The sequence below is a fragment of the Seriola lalandi genome, unplaced genomic scaffold, assembly GCF_002814215.2.
Source record: "Seriola lalandi dorsalis isolate HSWRI2012SDOR001 ecotype SW California unplaced genomic scaffold, Sedor1 jcf7180002053900, whole genome shotgun sequence".
NCBI lineage: Eukaryota > Metazoa > Chordata > Actinopteri > Carangiformes > Carangidae > Seriola > Seriola lalandi.
Genome location: NW_019524453.1, coordinates 194,251 through 217,873, shown reverse-complemented (window position 1 = coordinate 217,873; position 23,623 = coordinate 194,251). Strand labels below are relative to the sequence as shown.

Sequence of the window (23,623 nt, the reverse complement as noted above, 5' to 3'; positions counted from 1 at the left end):
GACACAGGATGTGTGTGCTGAATTTCATAGCAATCCAGATGATAGCTGTTGAGGCATTTCACACAAAACCACAAGCCTCTTGGTAGCACTACAGGAAAAGTCGGGGGTTCACCAAAGTCGGTGGGTTTCATCCTCTGGGAACCACGAACGAAGCGCGACTAAAAGTCAGTTTGCTGGCTATATTTCATCAGTAAACTTGCTGCACTGTTTTATACAATTTAATTGTGTGTCTCCTGTTGCTCCACAGGTGTTCAAGGAGGGATCGGTGTCAGAGGGCAGAGGAGACCTTCCGTTTCGCCACTGTCATTGACCGCTGTGTGAAAGTTATCGCTCACCCGGACAGCATTGCTGTATCAGCACATAGTGTCCCTGTGAGTCCGCTTATCATTCCATCAATTACTACACTGTCATTCTGCTCACGATGCCGATGTTTATGAGCAATCACTGTGAGTAGTCTTGTATGGCCACACATACAGTAAGTATAAGACTGAGAGAGAAGATTCATTTTGTGAGAGGTGAAGGGAGAGAGAGAGAGAAGGGTGATTCTCCCTGTAGGTCCTATGGCATTCCACGGCATCCATGGTATCCAGAAAAAATTAGACGGGAGTTGTTTCTGTAGCAATGAACTACTCTGTTTGCATCTCTGATGCATCGGCCAAAAAGTTTATCACATTTCCTAAAAGCTTAATTCAAATATTTTTCTATGGTAGCTAAGAGCACAGAGAAGTGAAATACAGTCGGAGCTAAGGAACATCATCTTAAGAGAAGTCTTTGACATTTTGAGAAAAACACTTTAATTTATTTAAATGTTAAATATGAAGCTGGAACCAGATGTTTATCTTAACACAAAGCCTGGAAACCGGTGGAAACAGCTAGCATAGCTTTCTCCAAATGTAACAAAACCTGCCTACCACTGGAGCATGCTAATTAATATTTTATATCTCATTTGTTTAATCCGTACAAAAACAGAAGTGTAAAAACAACATATTGTGGTTTTATAGGGAGCGTGTATGCATATACTTCTTAGCCAGGAGCAGTAGTTTCCTGGACTTAATCTCTTCTACGGATTAAACAAACAAGATACAGCATGTTAATTTGTGAGCTTTAGAGGGGCTGATAGCAGACTTAGTTTTCTTTAGACAAAGCCAAGCTAGCTGTTCTGTGTTACTTTCTGTCTTTGTGCTAAGCTACGTTAACCGACTGTCGGCTGTAGCTTCATATTTAATGGACAGATATAAGAGTGGTATTACTCTTCTCATCTAAAAATGTCAAACTATTCTCTGTAATTACAGTAAAATGTGTTATATATTACTGTCAAAGCACTGCGACACTCCTCACCAATGTACAGTCTCAAACTCAGCACATTAAATCTTCTCCCCCTTCTTTCTTTTAGCTTCTCCTGGAGGTGAATAATGTTCCGGACCTTTCTGCAGGAATCACCTGTTCATTTGGCCAGCAAGCCCAAGTGGAGGGTCACGTCAAAGGGAACAGGGTTATGTGTCTGTCCCCAGCTGGGAAGGAGGTCCCTCAGATACCAGAGGGACAAGGTGAGCTCAGATATCAGGTCTCAAAACAGACAAAAAAATAAACACTTTATGTTGCCAATGACAAGTGGAAAATGTAAAATATCAATATTCCAGACACATGAACTAAAAAAAAAAAAACAGAAAGAGAAAACAGCCTTCTTTTCAGATTGACCACCCTGCATTTTAGTTTAGCCAAAGAGTTTGATAAGTAGCAAGTATTTCCTCTGAGCATGTGCAGTAATCCTTCAATTGAAGTTTCTGACGGAAGGTTTTCTCGAGACAACAGCAATATGCCCTTGCAGAGAAGCAGACACCAGGTGGCTCTTTACAGGAGTGTGATAAAAGTATTAACGTTTTTTCTCATTTTGACCTCCTCTTTTCACTCATTGTTTTTGTTCTTTCACTCATCCTTTTTTGTCTCACTCTCTCTCACCTTTTGTCATGCTGCTCTTCCGCTCACATATTTTTTCATTCCCTTGCTCCCTCCTTTCACTGATTATGCTTTCTCTCTCTCTGTCTCTCTCTCTATCTCTCTCTCTCTCAGACTGGGCTGGCGTAGAGCTTCGTCTAAACTCAAAGGAGACAGGTCAGATGGTCGCCAGCACAGAGGTGAAGTTCTACAACTGCAGCACCCATCAAACGTGAGTCCATGCAGCTGCCATCCCCCCCCCCCCCCCCATTCCCCCGCACATTTGATTTGTTCAATAGATGGTAGAGCACAACTTAATTTAGGGCAATGATGTACTGATGCTTGCAACCCCACTTAAGATCGGGCTGTTAGATAACCTCTGAGTTCAATTTATCTGTCAGGTCTCATTTAAATCAACATGATGCATTTGCCATGGCTTGTTTGTTTCGGGTTTGCTTAAACTGGCAGTTTGTGAGCTCAGGCTTCTACAGCTTTAAATTCAACTAAACTACAGTTTTTTCTGTCAGTTATTCTGAAATAAAAACCCAAAAATAAAAACCCAATGACTATTATTTTTTCATACACATATTACGCAAAGTATCTTTGGACATATTCACACCTGGAGGCTGTCCCGTAGAACCACAGTGCTCACGACTGAGCATCTTCACTAGTGTAATTGAGCGTGCTTCGTTGGAGGCCAGCAGTCCCCTCAGACCTCTGTACAGACAACCATTAGACTTGCACACCCACTTTTTACTTGACTTTGTCCCAAGGGGCCTTGCCAGAGAGTTGTGTTGGTTGTCAGACATAAAACATACGCCTCTTTAGATTTTTTGCCTTGATGTGGTGCCTTGAGGGCAGATAGAATAATGTAAATTAAAAAGGACTCTATTTAAAAGCTCATGTGTTTTACCCTGCCAATATAAGCTTCCTAACTGAGCAGGGAAACTGCTTTGACTTTGATCCATTATGCTAATGTCAACTGTATTTACCGTAACAGTAAACTACGATAAGAGTGTTTCTGTCTGAATAACAATTACAAACACTGCTACAAAGGTGGATCTTATTAGGATGAATGCCAATTAGCTGCATTTGTCAGCTTTAAAAGAAGTTTGCAGATCAGCAACTTTATGAGTTTTCACGGCAACATAAGACAATTAATTAATCTCCAAAGACGCCAAATCACACAATGTTGAATATTTACTTCAAGGACATTTATCATAACTTTTTGTATGAGTGCTGCAGTAACAGTTCAGAGCAGGAAAGTTATGTTTCCTTTTCTTTTTAAACTGATCTTACATGCACTCTTCGCTAACCTTCACTATGCTGTGAATTACACAGCACCATTAGTACACGAAAGCTTGATTCAGGGGTAAACAATAAGTTCACTCTGGGAGGGAACATTTGTCTGATGGAGTGTTCATAGCCAAACCCAGGAAATTAGCCCACAGTGGATACAAATGCCATCTATTCACAGTGCTCTTTGACTGTGACATGAATACCCCAATATAGCCATATTAAGCCATTAGAGAAAAACAGTCAGTAGCTCATCATATATACCCCGCACCAATACGGCCTCCATTAGCTGTGGGGCGACCGTGTGAACTCCTGTGATTAATATTTCAGACCAAACACACTCCTAACCCACCACCTCTTCCTCCACCTCCCTCACCACTACATCACCTCAGCATCACATCACCCTCCATAATTAATTATCTAGTGTTTGCAGCACCCTGCCAGTCCAGTTCTATTCATACCCAACCCCCCAAATTTCTCTCTCTCGCACACAAATACACACACAAGCACACATTTTTATGTTGATACTGGCCCTGGGCAGCTAATTAATATCAAAATTTAATGGTGCTGCACAACATTTATTGGCATTTGCAGCTCGCCATGAGCTGCGGTATTGGAGTGCTGCTGGTGGTTTTTTTCCTTGTGGTTTCAACTTACTGCAGGAACACATTCAGGAGACCACTCTGACAATGCATGGATCAGTTTTCTGCACAGTAGTACACCTCTATTATACACAGCAAAGTCCAGCCCCACCCCCCCCACCCCCAGAGGAAAATAGGACATGATCAATTTTCAGCTCTCCAATTGCTTTGTTTGGTATATCAACAGCGGTGCATCAGCCAGCTCTATTCTCTCATCTTGTCACCTCTCAGTTCTTCTCTCAAAGTATGTAGTGCCACCACCTCCCTGTTTGTTGACCAAAATGTCATTAAATGCAGTCCAGCAGGGTTGTTTCAGCTTTAATCCACAACTGACCGCTGGCAGCAGTCGACTGAATCAGAGCCAAAGATGTTGCACAATTCAACCCATCAAATATTCATTTGTCACTTTCATTCCAGAGTTTGTTATAATCCAGAACTGCACGAGTGACTTCAAAAATACACTGTTTTTATTAGAGTCAAAAATCAGAAACAAAATGAGAGGGGCTATGAAAAACTGATGAAATGAAAAGCTGAGGTTGCTGTACATCTAACATGGACACTGCACAGTACAGTATTCTGATAGATGTACTGCATGTTTTTATATAACACAGTTACAAGTGTTAAAAAGTGCTTTAAGTGCCAGAAACACTTGAATATTTATTCTCCTGCTGAGACCTCATGCTCAAGGTCATTTATTGTCATCTATGACAGAAAGACTAGCATTCATTCTGTCTACATAGAAACTGCGGGCATCTGATCTTTCCATAAAGCAGACTGACTTCAGTAAAGACAGAAATTCAGCAGAATGCTATAATCCTTTATCAGTCTCCCTTATTCAATCCTCTTCTTCACCCAGGAGAGGAAGATGTTGATGACATGTAGAAAGTAAAGAAGGCTTAATCTTTAACAAATTACTGACTGTGTAAATGCAAAACGACTGATTACACAGTCCTATTAAAATTTTGCAGGCTCAGTGTGCAGTATGAGGTAACGTGTTCATTTCACCCTGCAGGTGTCTGTCCTGTGTAAACAGCACTTTCCGCTGCCACTGGTGTAAATACCGCAACCTGTGCACCCACGACCCAAGCAGCTGTTCTTTCCAGGAGGGCAGAGTCAACGCCTCAGAGGTACATTAACATAGACACGCTGCAGAGTTACGGTTTCATTAGCTAATTAAATTGTAGCTTTCAAGAGCACAATTTATCTGTTCCAGTGTGACACTTCTACTTTGAGGACACAATCTACAATTTAAACTCCAAAACATAGCCCCACTTCAAAGAATCAACCAGACTAATGGTCTACAGCCATGCTAGCAGCTCTTTCAGTTTGCATTGAGGTTTACTGTTGCTTTGTGCTAAAAGCTAACATGCACACAATGAGGATACCAGCATGCTGATGTTATGCAGGTATAATGTTTACCATGTTAGTTTAGTGTGTTAGTATGCTAACACTTGCTACTTAGTCCTGAACACAAACCACAGCTGAGGCTGATGGGAATATTTTTGCTTTGCAAGTATTAAGTTGTAAACCAAAGTATTGGATATGCTAGTTGAAAAGTCAAGGGATCAGTCACCACCAAGGAATACATGTTTATGAGATTTTCATTCAAAACCACAAATTTCATTCTTATGATGCGGCTAGAGAAAAAGTGAGTCATTAGGATTAATTGTTTAGGAAAAATAAATATCTGTATAAAATTTAATGCCAATCCATCCACTAGATTTTGAGATATTTTACTGGATAACAGAAAACTTTGACCTGCTGAGGGCACAAGATGAAAAATTAGAGGATCGCCAAGGATTTATCGTGAGTGAATTGTATCAACAACCAAAGATTGAGTAAATACAAAAAAAGTATTGCTTTTAAGAAAATAATATGGGAGTATACAGTGGGCGACATATTTACAACAGACCATACTCTTACATATAGTTAACTGCAGTGCAGAGTGTAACATGTAGCAGATGAAGGAAAATTACATTTGGATTAGTGATTTCTTTGCCCCATTAATCCCTGTGCTACATTAGTCTTTCATGTTTATATCACACATTCATATGTATTAAAACAGATTAGATACCACAGACAGACACAGATATAGACATACACAGATAAACACAGTACACACATTGACAAATATAGATACTGGAGATACATTAGTCAATTAATACCCAGTGGGGAAACTAGTTATGTAAATGGGCTTTACAGTAGGCCTGTGTATTATGCAGGGGGAATATTAAGGCAGAAGGCATGGGTAGTATGAAAAATGTAAGGTCCCTCACTGTAAATACAACAATTATGTTTGTTTGTCTGATGTTTTCAAAGGATTGCCCTCAGCTCCTTCACTCCGGGGAAATTCTCATCCCAGCTGGTGAGGTCCGACCCATCACCCTGAGGGCCCGAAACCTTCCCCAGCCTCAGTCAGGCCAGCGCGGCTACGAGTGTGTGGTGCACGTACAGGGTGTCAGCCACCGTGTCACGGCGCTGCGCTTCAACAGCACCAGCGTGCAGTGCCAGAACAGCTCGGTATGACCTCAAACACTCCCAGTGGGAATCTCACAGCTGTCAAAAGAGGCAGACAGCTTGGCTGCTGTGTAGGCAAGGTACATAGGGTACATCAGTGAACACTGCCTGAGGTGTTGAGCATACTGAGGAGAAAGTAGAGGAAGGAGAAAGTGAGCCTGATGACGAAAAGTGGTAAGCATGTGAGAGGAAGGAAAGGAAAAGGAAAAGGGGAAAGGAAAGGAAAGAAATAAATGGTTGGAGAGGAAAGCATTTCAATGTGACCTTGTCTGGTAAGCTGGATATGGTCAGATTAACATCTAGGTGTTCACATCATCGAGCATGAATGTGATCTTTCCAACTGAAAGTCACAGGTTTGGGATGAATATAGGAGATTTTCGAGGGAGTTTTGTTGCGCAATGCAAATGACAGGATAAATTTTGATGCAAAGCACACCTTGTTACTCTGTGACAATGAGTGAAAAGGCCATTTTCTTCAGATGTGGATGATCGGCCACCCCAGCCAGGGTTTGCGTCCCTACATGTCAGAGGAGAGGAGCAGACAACCATGGCAGAAATGACAGATGGTTAAAAGCATCGTCTGTCTGCTGCCCTTTCATCCTCTCATTTTCCCCCTCTCTGTCTTTCTCTGCATCTTTTTTTCTAGACTCTATCCCTTGTGTCTCTTTGACTTTCTCTCTCCCTTTATGCACTTTCCACACACTCCCTCACTCTCTGTTTCTGCTTTTCAGTACATGTACGAGGGTGTGAAGATCAGTGACCTGGCAGTGGACCTCTCCATCGTATGGAACGGCAATTTCATCATCGACAATCCCGAGAAGATTAAAGGTAACTCTGCCATCCATCACTGCCAGGCCAGAGAAGTGTAAAGCTCTCAATCCACAGGGGATAGACGGGTCATAGAGCATTTCAAGGCTCCCAAAGGGCGTTGAGAGAAAGTTCGCAATAGCAGGGAGTGTTATCAAAAAGCACCCAATCCCTTGTGCACCCACAGGGGTGAAGGGTGAATCTTGTTATTTGCTCAATTTGGTTCTCGTGGCTGCTCTCGGTTACCTCTCCATCATCATGCAAGAAAAGGTGTTTGTCAGTTGTCATTTTGGGTTGTACATTAAATACATCATCAAAGTCAAGGATATACAGTGATGGCCATAAATTTTAACAGGCCACAGGAGAGAGTTACTTTATATGGGCATAAATATAGGCTACTTACAGGAGAGAGGATGTAAGAGACAGACTTCAAAGAAAGGTTTATTGGATTACTTCGGCATCTTTTTTCTTAACACTTGAAATAGGAATTTACACAAACATGCCATTATGACTTTATTGAATTCACATGGTGACTCTCCATGGTTGCAGTCAGTTATTTTTGGAGATTATGTACGCGTTCTGATTGGTTGATCAGTTTGATTTAAATTGTAACAGCACTCCCTGCTGGTCCAGACTTTGTTTTGTTTCTACAGTATATTTTGTGGGTTTCATTTACTTTTGTAATTTATTAAAATGAGTGATTTCATCTTTTGATGACATTTAAGGCAAGAATACTGGCGTGTGAAATGATTTGATATTATAACAACTGACCAGAAGTCCTCTGTGTTGTGCCACAGTGCACCTCTACAAGTGCAGTGCTCAGCGGGACAGCTGTGGCATGTGTCTGCGGGCGGAGAGGAAGTTCCAGTGCGGCTGGTGCAGTGGCGAGGGCCGATGCACCATGAAGCAGCACTGTCCTCCCATCTCCCCCTACGCAAGCCGCTGGCTGGATCTCTCTGCCAGGAATGTCAAGTGCACCAACCCACGCATTACTGAGGTTCGTTGTTTGTTTGTTTGGGCTGTTGCCCAGTCTGTCACTCAGTCTGTGAGTCATTCAGTCCATCACTCAGTCAGCCAGTCAGTCCATGAGTCAGTCAGTCGTGCCACCAAGCTTAAACATATAATGTATTTAAATTATGCAAATACAAGATGTGAGTTATTTGGCAAAGTAGTTAGCAAAGAATTTCGTTTCTGGGGTAGGGAGAGTTATACACAGTCTTAGCCGTCATGCCAATTAAAACAGAATTGCAATGTGGCTCCTGTATGTGCTTTTCAGAAGCTTGCATTCCTAAGTAAATGTCCCATTTATTTTCTAGAAACAGCATTTCAGAAAATCAGAGCAAAAGAAGTTCTAAGTCCTGAACTGTAGGCGAACCAGCTGAAAGATAAATCATGAAAGTGCAGTGCAACTTTCTGAAACTTTGAAATTGAAGGTGGATGCTGCACTTAACAAAGTGTTTTATTGGAAATAAAAAGTCAAACTCATTGACTGATATGCGATGCGTGTCTGACAGAGAAACCAAAGTGAACCAGGCTGCTACAGTAGCTGAAACTACTTTATTTCACTGTGTTGTGCCTGCCAAGAGGGTGTAGTTAAAATCTCCACAGCACTATCACCATGTAACATTTGTCGTTGAAATGTGGGAATAAACGTGATTTGTTAAAATATAGTTGGAATTACAACTTGTGGCTTCTTTTACAGAACAATTTACATTAGTTCTGCTTCTGTATACACATACAATCATGCATTATGACTAAAATGTCACATGGAAAATATGAATATTTTGCATCTTCTGACATCAACACTTGCACTCTGATCAAGTCTTTACTGGAAGATGTGGAGGCTAAAGCCTTTGAACAGAGGCCCGTTGCTTATAAATGTCTAGTCACAATTCTGACTTTTCAAATAATCCATCTTTCTGGTACCCCTTCATATTGTATGAGAAAACACAGTGCCAGCACACCTTGTTGGAGATCGACATATATCAACAAAAAAACCCCCTAATTTTATCTGTGGCCACTTTCCAGTTTCCCATCCAAATGTCTGTTTACCTGAGACTATCACACATTCTATTCCACAGCGGATGAATACCTTAAGTGCTTGACAGCTAAACGAATTCAGTCTATTTAGAGAGTGGTGATGGATCTTTTATGTCACAAACTCCTGTTCATTCTCTTGAATGAGGCACAGAGGGTCAGGCACAGAGATGCAAGGCTCTCCCACTTCAAAGAGCCGTGAGTCTTTGATGTCCCTGTCACATTATTAGTGTTTCTGAAGGAGCTGCAGCAGAATGAATCCGCTATCGAGTGCTGCTCGGGAGTGGAAGGAGCGTTACTCCGGCATTGCTCCTGCTCTGCTCTGCAGGTCCATAGGTTTCCTGCTGTGGTGGTTAACTTTACAGTGGGAAGGACTATGAATAGGTTTCTCAAGGCTTTGTTATTCGCTGCATTATTCATTAAAGTTTGTTTTGACTTACTCTGGATTTCAAGGCTTTTTGAAAAAACCTAGTCAGTATGTGGGTTACATATTTCACACACACTGTATTGTAAATGTTATGTGTCCTTCCTATGATTACAGGAGGATTACACAGAAACTGTGCTTAAGTGTGTAAAGATTCTCAGTCATCTAGTTCATGGTACTGTAGAGTGCTCAGTCAAAGTGACCAATGATATTTGTTTGCAAATTTCTACAGATGTACCAACTTGAATTTCTCATGCAGATTTCTTTTACAGGTTTATAAAGGTTGATTTACAACTACTAGCCCATACAAATGGACTTACTTTAGATTCTTAAAAGGATCTAAAGAATTGAGAATCTAAAGCAAGCCCTTTTGTGTTTTTTAGCACTTCCAGATAACATGTATATTGGAAACACGGGACCTAAAACATTAACACATTCTAAGGGCCAATATTTTTTGTATTGAAGCAGCAAGAGTCATGTTTCTGACCAGGACTCATCAAGAATTAGTGTTTCACCATAACTGCATTTCTCTTGGGTTGGAAAGACTTAGAAAAACTAAGTGACTCTCCAGTAAAACTGTAACTAATTACATTATTTTGGAGTTAAACTCTCTTTATGGCACATTATTCCCCAATATGTATAATATAACTCTGGGATACTACTGCCTCTGACTAAAAAAATCTATTCATAAAAAAGTTAAAGAAGTAAAAAAAGTAAAAAAAAAAAAAACACGAACAAAACAAAACGCAGTAAAATACGACACTGCAGGTTTTACAGTCATCACTTTGTACCTGACAACCACTGTGCGTTAATTCGACTTCGTCTTACTATCATTTCATTTTCCTCTCTGTGTAGGTGAGCCCAGTGGCAGGGCCTCTGGAGGGGGGCACACTGGTCACCATCCAGGGCCTGAACCTGGGTCTGTCCTTCTCTGAGCTAGAGGGTAACGTGGAGGTGGCTGGAGTGCAGTGCACCCCACAGGAGGAGGGATATATCACAGCAGAACAGTAAGAGACTCCTCGCCTCAGACACGCATGGATTCATACTGTATATATTACTGTACATAGGCATACTGTACAAATGCAAACACACAAAAAAACACACACACACACATACAAAAACACACACACACACACACACAAGAAAATAAACATTCACAATCTCTTTCTCTTTCACACTATTTCACTCACAGACACTATAGCACAGTCTGTGAATAAGCCAGAGCCCAGTGATGCTTCATCAGGTTGTAGGATTTGGTGTGTGTGTGTGTTTGTGTGTGTGTGTGTGTGTGTGTGTGTGTGTGTGTGTGTGTGTGTGTGTGTGTGTGGGAGAGGGGGGCTTTGCATTGCACTGGTGCAGGCAGAGCCAAAGGAAGAGACAGTCTTTGTGTCGTTGTCGTTATAAGGCTGTCGGCACAGCTGTAATTGAAATGCGCTGCATGTCGCTGACTGGAGGGACAATCTGTTAGCCATGTGTTTCTCTCACAGCCATGTAATGCGATTGGGCTCAGGCTGCAGGGACTTTATTTATATCCTCGTAAAAAAAAAAAAAAGAAAGAAAGAAAGAAAGAAAAAATGAAAAAGAAAAGGACATGCCAGCAGAAAATTGGAAAATTCTGGTGATGTATGAATAGAAAGGTTGGGCAGGGGCGATTCATTGGATGCTCTTATTGTATCGGGGAACGCAGAGTTTCATGCGCAGAGCAGTGTGTTCGGCAGGGCCATTCATTTGGCACACACAGTGCTTTAAAACATGGCATTACAGCTGTTACGAACATTAATTTCAGCATGGGGTCAGTTGCTATAATGACTTATTCATGGTGCACTTTATCTTATTGACCTGACAGGCAATACTGATTTATTGAAGAAACCCCTATGTTGTCATGGCAACCAGAGGTAATGGTGGGTGGCAATCGTGCTGGAGATGGGGAGGGGTGTAGTTTATCATTTGAGTTATATTGCCGTTATAGGTTTCCCATTAGGAAGAAAAATGGCCCTCTGTATTGACCCACAACTTCTATGAAAGTCTGCCTCAATCACACTGGCCAGCAGAGGCCATCTTCCCCCAGCGCAATTCATAACAAATGTGATACAGTGCAGTGATTCTGCTGTGTGTGTGTGTGTGTGTGTCCCTGGCTGGTGTTATTACTTGTATGCATGATAATCTGTTGCATGGCTGTGTTTTTTTGTGCACCCACATTCATGTATTTGTGTCTTCTGTCTTGATAGGATCGTGTGTGAGATGGCTGCGGCTCCTAAGCGAAGTGCAGCAGGTCCAGTGAAGCTCTGTGTTGGCGAATGCAGACCAGAACTACGCGCACAGTCCTCCCAGTTCTACTCCTTTGTGGTAATTTTGACACTGAAACACATTTACCTTGCCCATTTGTTGTGAAGCATTAAGCATTAAGAGTTTGTAATGAATTAGGCTGAAGGCTTAACAGCAATCATTAACTTAAGTGCAACATAGATTTTGCATAAGAGAGTTTGAAACATCATTAGGAAGGAATTTCTAATGGTTTGTTCACTTTGTGCATTATTTTCAAGGAATATGTGCTTTCAGAGGTTTTTGTTTGCTTCTGAATATGCACTGCATTATAACTGTTTTTATCTTGATTTCAATAATTCAATAATAAGCTCTTTGGTCTACCTTTTTGACAGATGTCTTGTTAACTTTTTAGTTCTACACTGGTTTATTCAGCCAAGGCCAATAGAACAGGAGCTTTTCAGAATCAGACACTGAAAAAGACATACTGGGTTGTGTGTTTTGAGCTGTGTTGAATGAAACATCAATGAATTTCTCCCACAGACCCCTTCGATGTTGGCGCTGACCCCTGGCAGAGGACCTGAATCTGGGGGCACCAAAGTCACCATTGTTGGGGAGAATCTGGGTGCTGGCAGCACTGTCACTGTGTACTTTGGCAATCAGACCTGTGAGCTGTACAGGTGAGACTGATGATAAAATATCCACCTGATGCTATCCTAACGTCACATGCCTTAAGAATCCAGACTCACAGACACCAAAGTGAGACTGCCTCCACACAATATTAAAGATTTAGTCTCCTCTAATCTCTATGAAACACAGTAAGAGATGGCTCTATTTAAAGAAACACACTTTAGATACAATTAAGTGTCTGTGTGTTAAGATGAAAAGTCTTAACAATGATTTGTGAGGAGGTGATGATACCCACAGCGGTAGGTATTGTTCTCTATGTATTTATAGATATCTATTAAAAGTTCAAAATGCCTCACATAGCAGGAGTCAGGAGGGTGAAGCGAGGAAGCCATTAGCTAGAGCACCCTCTAATTACAGTGTTCCATTCCTAATGTGTCTGTAACGAGGAGATGGGACAGACTATAATGAATCCTCTCTCCTTGTCGTAATGTGCACGGTTCATGACTGCGTGAAGTCATGGATTTGCCACTGCAGCAGTAAGTGAGGAGTCGCAATCAAAGTCATGAAAAAAAAAAAATCCCTCTTTTGGTACCCCCGCCAGGAGGACCACGTCCGAGATTGTGTGCTTCTCTGCACCATCGGTGACGGGGGCCGGGCCGGTGCAGGTCGGTTTGAGTGTCGACCGGGCCAAAGTTCCTGGGAGTCTGGCCTTCGAGTACATAGAAGACCCCACAGTCCAGCGCATTGAGCCCCTGTGGAGCATTACCAGGTAACTCTGAACCATATAGTATAGTACTCCATATATACAGATTACTGTCACATGGCCGTACTGATACCTTGCAAGAAGGCAGGTTGCATCTCCTCCCAGTGTTACTGGGGGTTTTGTTGTAATCTTGTTTCCTTACACAGTGCACAGACATGAAAACATTAGGGCCTGTCTAACAAAAGCAACCTGTGAGCACGGCCTCCACAGATCACAAATGGCAGCAGTGTTATGGTTAACAAATAATTGTTGTTGGTAAATTGCATCTAAATTTGTGACTTCTACAGGGCTCTCACATTCTCATGCATGAGTCGCAAGTGTGCTGTTAGAGAAATGTGTCATAATTAATGTGAGAGGAAGTGATCGCAATTTGCAAATTTTGGTGTAATCGGGCCCCAGGTTGATTGGTGACTCTAAGTAGGTGTGAATTGGAGCTTGAACTGCTCTTCACATTGTGTTGTCTTCTGTTTTTCTGTGTTTTATGAAATATAACATAATTTCACTTAAATTTTATATATCTTATTTATCTTATCTTATATATTTTATATATGTTATTATATACAGCACAGTAATAATTTGAAATCCCCATCTTGCCTAAATGTGGCTGTCTGCCTAGCACAGATCACTATGAGCGAGTTAGCCAGCGTGTCAGGGTTTACAGGGAGAGTGATGTGAAGAACAGAGGTGTTGTTGTCAGATATAACAAGGTTGTTAATAATATCTAATCTGTGATCACAACAAGAAGATTTATACAACCAAATGGGAATTATGCTTGATTTAATTGAAATTCTCTTTATGTATTTTACATGAAACAGTGTGACGCTGCTGATATTACAATTAGGAGTGAATTCGCTGCATAAACATTTCTATCACAGCAGAATGGTGTGTTACCTGTATTCCACTAAATAAAAGATGGCACTTAATGTGGATTCGGGTGGGATTACCCAGCACTATGTCCCTGCAGATTAGACTTCAGAGAGACACCCTGGCCCGCAGCCTAGTGACAGGAGGAGCTTTGTGGAGCTGCAATCAAGAGCCTTCATCATGAATGTGCAGTCCCACTATGTGGCCCTACAAGCTTAGGTAGCCTTTGAAGTGTGAGAAGAGAAGGACTGGCACTCTGTCAGGCTCACTAGACTGGCCAGTTTAAAAAAAAAAAAAAAAAAATCTTTTCCCTCCTTTCTCTGTTGTATTTTTCTCTCGTTTGCCTCTCCTTTTCTACTTCTCATTTCACTCTGCTGTTTTCTAAAATTACACTGCTGCACAGGTTATGCAAAGATTAGAGAGTGTTGTTTATTTTAATCACATCTAGTGCAGATATGTAAACAAGCAGCACCTGTATTCATGCTATGCCAGCCTCACAGTCATGGATGAATATGAAATAGCAGCCAGCTGGTTCCCCGTTTGATCTGGCTCTTCTGCCCAATAACAAAGAGCGAGCTTCCATGCCAGTCGTATCTCCTCAAACCTGCATTAATGCAGTTTCTCTGGAAAGTGTATGCTTCTATGTGAATATGTATGCGTGTGTCTGACCAATAATTCTTACTCCCAAACAGTGGACACACCACACTGACAGTGACTGGGACTAACCTGGATGTGGTTCAGGAGCCGCGGGTCAGAGTCAAATATGCCGGCCACGAATCTGTCAATGTGAGTGTGACAGCTGCTAACACGGTGCACTCAACCTTTATTGACGTTGCTTACTCAAACTGATAGAAAATGGCACAGTAAAGCTTTTCATTATTGATAGGTTGTCCAGGAGTGTAACAAGGTACATTTAGCACTGTGGTCAATTTACTACCTTTTTTTTTTTTTCACTTACTGATCTGTACTGACATTTTTAAATGTAGCCTAAACATTTACACAGTTTTATACACAGGAGGTGGCAGTTTGGTCTATAGCCTGTTTAGTTTTGAATGGTCAATGTACAACCACAGACCAGAAGTGTGAACAAAGTCAGAAAAACATCCTGTCCACGCACCAAACAGCCTGCAATCTGCTTGAAAAGTCAGAGGTTTTTAAAATGCAGGTGTTGCTGTAGCTGTAAAAATGAAGTCACACATAATATATATAGAAGGGTTCATCCCAAAATGAGATTTTAAAAAACCTGGCATGAAAAACAACTGTGTTTTGGGAGGTGATTTATGGTGCTGATTCTACTTGCCTGAGCTCCTCAGGCAGGTTGCTTCAAAGTGATTGATTGTTCCAAAGTGTTGGGTCCCCGATGGCAAAAGTCCAGTTACCTGACTGGTTCAAAGTTTTCCACTTTGGACCAGTCAGAGAATCGCCTGAGGATTTGAGGCTGCACACTGGCTGAATGAGGGTCGAAAATTCTGGAGGGGACTTTTGGCCCGACCTTGAAAGAGCTCAATAATACAAAATCAATTCTAAAAAGGTAGCTAGTGAAGAGATGCCAGGGATGGAATGATGCGTTTGTTTGTTTGTACCTGAGAGAGATTTTAAAGACAAAGTTTACTGATGCTGAAATAAAGACAGAGGACAAGGCAAATATGATATGAAAGAGTTTATGGCCCTTTCTAGTGTTTGGAAAATTGTAAGAAAATGCTCTCAGCTGAGGGTGGAAAAGTTGAGATCTCAGTCTCAAAATGACTCAATTTGTGTCTTTGGGTTTCAGTGTGTATATCTGTGTTGTTGGAAAGAAATGCTGTACTTAAAGATAACATAAGACAAGGTAGAAGCATGTAAAAGGAAAACAAGATGAGGAAAATTACGAATTTAAATGTGTTGAAGAAGAGGAGTTTATTTTATGCAGACAATGTTGTATGTGAGAGGTATGCCCTGAGCCAAATAAATGGTGTGTTAATGATGCCAGCCAAAATTTGAGCCAGTCAATTAAAACTGCATGTTCTACAGTGTCACTGGCAGGACTGAGATCTAAAGGGATTAAAGCCCAACTTTCACCCGAATCAGCTGCTAAAAGAGGGTCATTGGTAAATTTAATGAGGGCAGTCTCTTTATCTAGCTTATCTCGAAAACATAACTGGATCTGCTTAAAAATGTTTTGAAACACAAAAGCAGTTAATTGACTTGAAACAACTTTCTGTGAAACCTTAGATAAAAACTAGAGCTTAGAAATTCGCCTGGAGCGGATGGAATTTATGGAACAGCTTGATTATGAGGAGTTTGAAGAACTGCAGAAAAACATGGCAAACATGCTAATTCAAGACAGTTATTGGTTATTGGTAAAATAGTGATAATAATAATAACAATAATAATGTTAATATAATGCATAATGTTTTCTGAGGGTAAAATATTGACTCATAAATGTCTGCGAAGATTTCAAAATTGACTTTTTTTGTAAATCACCTGCAAACATTGTCTTGTCTTGAAATAATTTATGCAATGACGAATCACTATGAGGAATTGAATATGTGTATGATATTGTTTGCTTTCAAGAATGTGTGTCACATCAGCTGTGGTTGTGGGTAACTGTATGTACCGGGAGATTTGTAACTTGCACACCTGATCTGATTCCTCTCCAGGTGTGCAAAGTGCTGAACACAACCACTATCAGCTGCTTCGCCCCCTCCCTGAAGGCGGAGTACAACACAGACCAGGAGACCATCAAACACGTGGATGAGTTTGGCTTTGTCTTCAACAACGTCCAAGCTCTGCTCACTTACAACAGCACAAGCTTTGTGTACTATCCCAACCCTTACCTGGAGCCCCTCAGCCTATCAGGTGTTCTGGAGCAGAAACCTGGAGCTCCCATCATACTCAAAGTAAGTTAGAGATGATATGACTTGCTGCTGGTATCATAGTTTCTTTTTTTATTTTGCTGCAGCATTTAGAGAAAATACTTTCAAGCTTATAAGTATTTACCATAAACAAGGAAGCTGAATGTGCAGTATACAAGATTCAGTATTCATTACTCTTGTTTAATGTCTGCTATGCCATGTCCTCATTACTGTAATCCCCAATGTTCCCCTTAATGATCAGCACTATCCGATTTTCTTAGCAATTAGCGATGCTACACATTAAATATCATTGTATCGTAAAGTTTAACCTCATTTCTTAGTAATTATACTAATACCTCAAAATTGCATAGTAATAACTTATTGAGGTTATGAGGTTTTGCCATGTATAGGATCAGTAAGACATGACACTACAAACAGATGTCTTGGAACCAACAGAAAAAGTCCCAAAGGGGTAAAAGACCTGAAAACTTTACATTGTTTGGGAAGCAGAGCTGATTTGTATTTTTAGCAGTATAATGCAGTTCCTCCAGAAGAGGTCCAATCTGAAGACTTAGACCAGAACTTTGCTTGTAGGCTCTCAATCAACTGTTTAGTAAGAAGTGTGTGGTCTTAAAATGTGTTTTATGTTTGATATATCATTATTTGCAGTTATGTACAGTATACTGCTTCTCTAATATTGCTGCAGGGACGTAACCTGGTGCCATCTGCATCTGGTGGAGCCAGGCTGAATTACACAGTGCTGATTGGGGATACGCCCTGTTCTCTCACTGTGTCGGACACTCAGTTACTCTGTGAACCGCCAAACCTCACCGGGCAGCACAAAGTCCTGGTCAGTCTAATGCATTTTCTGCCTGTCCAGTGATTCACTATCTGTCTGTCTGTCTGTCTGTCTGTGTGTCTGATTTGCTGTCTGCATGGATGTGGGTCACTGTCTGTGGGTCAGTGTCTGTCTGTGCGTCAGTGTGTTTGTGGGTCACTGACAGGCTTTCAGTTAGTCGCTGTCTTTCTGTCATTGTCCGTCATTCATGGTCTGGTAAGTTCCCAATTACAGCACCCCTCCCCCAGAATTATTGACAGGCACTCTTGTAAATAATATGAAAAGAGCTGTAAAAAGAAAACTAAGCTGGCGTGTCTAGAAGTTCTTTTACCCAAAGCCAGTTGTTCAGGAAAATCATCCATTGTAATTACCAATTGAATTCTTCATCAACAGTCTTTTGATGTTTTATTATTTGAGCATTTTCAACAATGTTTTGAAGTCCTGTGTTTGTACCTGTATTATTATCATTATTATTACTGCCCAGGTCCAAGTAGGAGGACTCCACATCTCCCCTGGAGAAGTTCACATCCGGTCTGACAGCCTGCTCACCCTTCCTGCTATCTTCAGCATCGCAGCTGGAGGAGGGCTGCTCCTCATCATCGTCATTATAGTCTTGCTGGCCTACAGACGGAAGTCACATGAGAACGACCTAACTTTGAAACGCCTGCAGATGCAGATGGACAATCTGGAGTCCCGGGTGGCTCTGGAGTGCAAGGAGGGTGAGTGAGACGGATTATAAATCCTGTTGATTAAAACTGCAACACTCCAAAAGAACATCTGATTTGTAGTTGCATTACACTGCCATCTGTTGAGTACTGATGTTTTGACTGATGATTCTAGTTTTACAAAATGATTTATTTGAATGAAGATTTATTTACTTATATGTACTGGTTGGAGACTAATTGAACGTCTAGGTGAATGCCCAGTGATGATTGAAAGCTTTGGGTATGTTATTTTATAGCTATATGTTTGTTTACTTATTGAATTTTTGTCAACACTGGGCCAAGATACCTGTATTTTAAGTTGTAATAACACAACACAAAATGTCACACTATAACTCTATCTATATCTAGTAAAACTCCTAATTAACAAACCCAACATTAATTATATACAGTGAGATCCATTATGAACTAAAGTTCTTTCAGAGAGTGTTAAGGGCACTCTCTTCAAAATATGGCTTTTAAATTTTCAAGGATATATATTGGAATCAGTCAAGAATGGGGGAAAAAAATGTAATTTTATTGTGCAGCCTTTGCAGAACTACAGACGGACATCAACGAGTTAACCAGTGATCTGGACAGGGCTGGCATCCCCTACCTGGACTATCGCACATACGCCATGAGGGTTCTCTTCCCCGGCATTGATGATCACCCTGTGCTCAGAGAGCTGGAGGTGAGGGACCCCTGAAGCGGGGCTGCACTACTTGAATCCAGTTTCAACTATTTTTCTGACATCTTGACCTTCAGGCTCCAGGCTCCAAAACTAAATTGATTTTGGCTTGTTGGCAAGTGCTGTCAAACTGCTCTCGAACTGAGCAGTGTGAGCAAATGTCAGTCTACTCACTGTGGTTTGAGGTCTGTTTAATGGTGTCCACCACAGCTGAGGTTTGTGAGCAGATTTTGATGCCTCTCTCAGTGCTTTAGTCATGCACCTGTTTGGAGTCAAACTTCTCTTGGTCTTAGCCATTTTATTTGGACTCTCTGCTTTTATGTGTAAAACTTTTCCAACACATAATTTTTCTACACTTGATCCTACGTTGTTGTGGAAACTTCATATGAAGATGTCACAAAGTGGTTGTAAAACGCTGTATTCTGTATGCTGCATGTATTGATGTGTCAAAATCCTAAACATTAATCAGCTAGCTGTTGAGGGATGCAGTGGAGGTCTTTCAAACCTACATTTCAGTTGAATTTGAAGACAATCCCTACGCATTATTATTTAAGGAGTGTTCGCTGCCTTTGTTGAAGTGAAGACGTTTGAAGACGTTTTGCTCTGCTCTGATCTTGGTCTAGATCCCTAAGGACCTCGTCTCCTCTCACACTCAAGAGAACCTGGTGTTAATATTTAGCGTTTTTTTTGTTGTTGTTGTTTTTATTATAGCCCTGATCTTAAGGGTTTAAATCTGAAGCACTTTATACCTAATTTTGAATCAGCTCTGATGATGAACCCCTTTCCCTAATTTGGAACAGCTTGTCACATATTCGTTGGCAAAATTTGAATGAGGTCAGTGTTGCCAATGAGACTTTAATCAAGGCATTATTGTGATCACATTGATTTAAAAAAAGATCTCTGTTCAGAAGAGCCTTTAATTGCAGTTTTAAACATCCTGACTTTTTCATCAAAGTAACAGGCCCATTTTTCACGTCACTGCCACTGGGGTGAGCCTGTAGCCGCACTAGTGCTTCTGTTTTGCACACAGATGGTTTATGAGGATTTATGTGCGTATTTCATTACGTCTTCATGATTTCCATCTATGTTATGACTTTTCTCATCCTTGAGTGAGTATTATTTAATGAGCGTGTGCATCTTTGTGTGTGTGTTTGTGTGTGCAAAAATGCATGATGCGTGTAGGTGCCAGGGAGCGGACAGGCGAATGTGGAGAAAGCCTTGAAGCAGTTTGCTCAGCTGGTGAATAACAAGGTTTTCCTGCTGACATTCATCCGTACACTGGAGCTGCAGCGCTCTTTCTCCATGCGTGACCGCGGTTACGTCGCCTCGCTCATCATGACTGCTCTGCAGGGACGGCTGGAGTACGCCACAGACATCCTCAAACACCTGCTCTCAGACCTTATCGAACGCAACCTGGAGAGCAAGAACCACCCCAAACTACTCCTCCGCAGGTGATTAAAGATTCTAATAAAAAGCTGGTTATACATTTTTGAAAAAAATACTTCAACCGAAGATTGAAGTTATTTCCTGTTCTTAAAGTTAATCATTCTGGAAGAGTGTGCCACTTTCTTCAGCTGAATATCTCACTGTGAAAATAAACTGTAAAATTATGAGGTAAAAGATGTCCAAAGAAGAAGACCGTGAGGTTAAATTTATATTTAAATTGTACACATTTGTTGCAGGGAGTTGCTCTGTACAACCACAGTCTTTGGGGATTAGGTAACAGTTATAGCTCAGAGAAATGGATTTTCCTTATATGAAGATATTACTACTTTTTTTAAAGACACTCTTGAAAGCTTGAAAGTTAAGCGTATTATAAGTAAGAAGTTTTAAAACTCATAAAAAGGTTTGACTTTTGAGGAGAAATCATGTACTGTATATGGTTCAAACATTGGCTGTGAATTTGAGGTACCCAAATTGGACTTATTTTCTACTGTGGTCAGAGGATTTGAACTCGAGGCCTCCGAGTCACAATCCTGACCGGTTCTGATAACCCTGCTTATCTTTTGGCATAGATAATTCCTTTGTGCATTGTTCTTTCCAGCCCAGTTACCACACTTCTGATGGATGAGTAACTAGGCCAGTGAAGGAAAGCCCACCTCTGTTCAGCTTTGTTTTGTGCAGCGGCGTGAAACAGCCGTTACCAGTGTGAGAAACAAGGTGCGCGAGCAGACAGGTGAAAGACAGGAGCAGTAAAAGTGATAGAGAGTGGGAGAGACCAACAGAGGAAGAGAACCTAATGGGGAAGAGTGAGTGCAGCGGCGGCAGAGTTGTTGTCAGTCTGACTTATCTTCTGTGTGCCACTCATGAAACATTCAGCTGTAGCTCACGTTTCTTTCCCCGTCACCTCTCCTCTCCTCCCTTCTCTCGCCTCTCTCCCTCTCTCCTCCACCTCTGGTTATCTGCTGATTGTTTTCCCAGTGCTGAGACTGGCCTACTGAATGTTTCATGAGTTTTTTTTTTTTTTTTTTTTGGTAAAAAGAGGACTCTCTCAATCTGAAGCACACTCATTAAATATAAGGATGAGTTCACATGGGAGCCAGTACAACAAGAACTTGTTAGCCCAAACATGCTGCTCGTGCGGAAACACTCTAAAATTTAATGGGATGCTGTCAACATCCGAGTCAGTACAGGTTAGGGTTGAAATGCGGGTAAGGTCGGAAGAGGAGTGACAGAGACAGCAGGTTCGGGAGAGAGACCGACTGGCTATAATGCTGCAAAAGGGCTTATGTGTCGTTTTAAAGGTACTGTTACATGATTTAGAGGATTTACTACAGTAAATCATAAAATCTTCCCATCTGGGCTCACATAAAAGTACTAAGTGCAGACACAGCAGTGAAGAGGACTTGGAAGTAGACCTCTAAGTTCTGCACATTTATGTCATGACCCAAATATGTTGTGCACCAGCAGCACTTAACTACAATATATCGGAGTGTGTCTCCTTTGAGACCGAGCGGCTGAGCAAGAATGTAATTCTCTGTAAACTCTCCATGTCATGTTTTTTGGCTTCAACAATATCAGGCTCTTCTATGTCTTAAATTATAAAAGAATAATCAGAGCACTCCAGCTCTCTGTGGGACGTCTCTTGCTAACAAATGACTGTGCTTTCTTCTTGTCTCGCAGAACAGAGTCGGTGGCAGAGAAGATGCTGACAAATTGGTTTGCTTTCTTGCTCCACAAATTTCTCAAGGTAAAAACAAATCTTTATCACACCTTACTGCTACAGGTGTCAATTAATATTGTATCAGCATTGATTTTGAAATAGGCTGCTGTGCCTGGTTTTGTTGTGGCTGTGATGGTCTAAGTTTCTAACAGCGATGTGTTTTATGGACATTGTGGAGGGACAATGGCTATCTCTGGGGTCACATATATCTCCAAGCTTTGCAATTTCTAAGGAGAGAAAGATCTGTTTCATTATGTTTGATGTGTTGCTGAGTCTCATCGTCTGCGCTGATGAATACAGATCTCTCTCCTTCCCTCCACCTTATTATGTCTTATTTTCCTTTCTCCCACCTTTCGCTCTAATCCCTGGGTTCCCTTCCAAAACAAAGGAGTGTGCTGGCGAGCCTCTCTTCATGCTGTTCTGTGCCATCAAACAGCAAATGGAGAAGGGACCCATAGACTCCATCACTGGAGAGGCACGCTATTCCCTCAGTGAGGACAAGCTCATCCGACAGCAGATTGAATACAAGACGCTGGTGAGTCATGAAGACGTTAGAGACTGGGAAAAAAAAAAAAAAACTGTCTGTATTAATTTTGGCATCCCTCTTGGCAAAGAACCTTGACAGATCCACAGAAATGTGCCATGTGTCGAGGCTGTGTGGTTGTAATTTTATGAATCCTTTGAATGTTGGAATAGTGTTAATAACATGGCAATAGTGGGCAAATAATCTTGCATAGCTGGATGTCCATCTAATCAAGCTCAGGGAGATTCTAGACAACGTTTCTAGAAACAAACAAACTGAGAAAATAAGACCTAAGAGTGTTGACAAGTCCACTCAGTTAGCTTTGAATTTAATGCCAACTCCGGCTTCATCCCCAAGAAATATTCCCTCACTGGCTTCCCATTACAATTCATTACATTAATTTGGCTTTTGTCCATTTTCTCCTGTATACGTGCACTGGGAGGAATTTGAGGTTTAGTGACTTGCTCAATAGCACTTAAACATATAGACACGAGGAGCCAGACATCAAACCACCAACCCTACAATTAATGGTTGACCTGCTCTACGACCTCAGCTAACACCCACAGTGTCATTTTATAGATTTTAAGTTAAACAGCTGTCTTGGCTCGTTTCTAACAAACTTTGTGCTTTAAGTTGAAGAAATTAGTGGGAAAATTATTTAAAAGAATAAAGATTCACACATTTTAACTGATAAATATAAT

The 23,623-nt window shown here is 41.2% G+C and overlaps 1 protein-coding gene and 1 long non-coding RNA gene across 4 annotated transcripts in view; one reads left to right on the top strand and one right to left on the bottom strand.

The window, feature by feature from the left end:
- LOC147819361 (uncharacterized) overlaps positions 1-23,623 on the bottom strand; it is a 93,561-nt gene that overhangs the window by 27,683 nt on the left and 42,255 nt on the right. The window contains exon 4 of one of the 3 annotated variants that reach the window (XR_015437001.1): positions 18,332-18,468. The exons of the other annotated variants lie outside the window; for them this stretch is intronic. This is a non-coding gene — a long non-coding RNA (uncharacterized LOC147819361). Of the gene's footprint in view, positions 1-18,331; positions 18,469-23,623 lie in introns of those variants that run through there. 3 annotated transcript variants of the gene reach the window in all.
- The window catches only part of LOC111652077 (plexin-A2-like), a 74,256-nt gene that overhangs the window by 40,347 nt on the left and 10,286 nt on the right, over positions 1-23,623 (top strand). Inside the window, exons 6-24 of the mRNA XM_023402211.2 lie at positions 248-371; positions 1,394-1,547; positions 2,071-2,167; positions 4,885-4,999; positions 6,192-6,392; positions 7,120-7,216; positions 7,993-8,192; positions 10,512-10,663; positions 11,885-12,002; positions 12,462-12,598; positions 13,150-13,317; positions 14,868-14,961; positions 16,815-17,054; positions 17,716-17,859; positions 18,332-18,566; positions 19,097-19,239; positions 20,419-20,687; positions 22,360-22,426; positions 22,788-22,934. Coding sequence (XP_023257979.1) covers positions 248-371; positions 1,394-1,547; positions 2,071-2,167; positions 4,885-4,999; positions 6,192-6,392; positions 7,120-7,216; positions 7,993-8,192; positions 10,512-10,663; positions 11,885-12,002; positions 12,462-12,598; positions 13,150-13,317; positions 14,868-14,961; positions 16,815-17,054; positions 17,716-17,859; positions 18,332-18,566; positions 19,097-19,239; positions 20,419-20,687; positions 22,360-22,426; positions 22,788-22,934 — 2,902 coding nt within the window. The remainder of the gene's footprint in view (positions 1-247; positions 372-1,393; positions 1,548-2,070; positions 2,168-4,884; positions 5,000-6,191; positions 6,393-7,119; positions 7,217-7,992; positions 8,193-10,511; positions 10,664-11,884; positions 12,003-12,461; positions 12,599-13,149; positions 13,318-14,867; positions 14,962-16,814; positions 17,055-17,715; positions 17,860-18,331; positions 18,567-19,096; positions 19,240-20,418; positions 20,688-22,359; positions 22,427-22,787; positions 22,935-23,623) is intronic.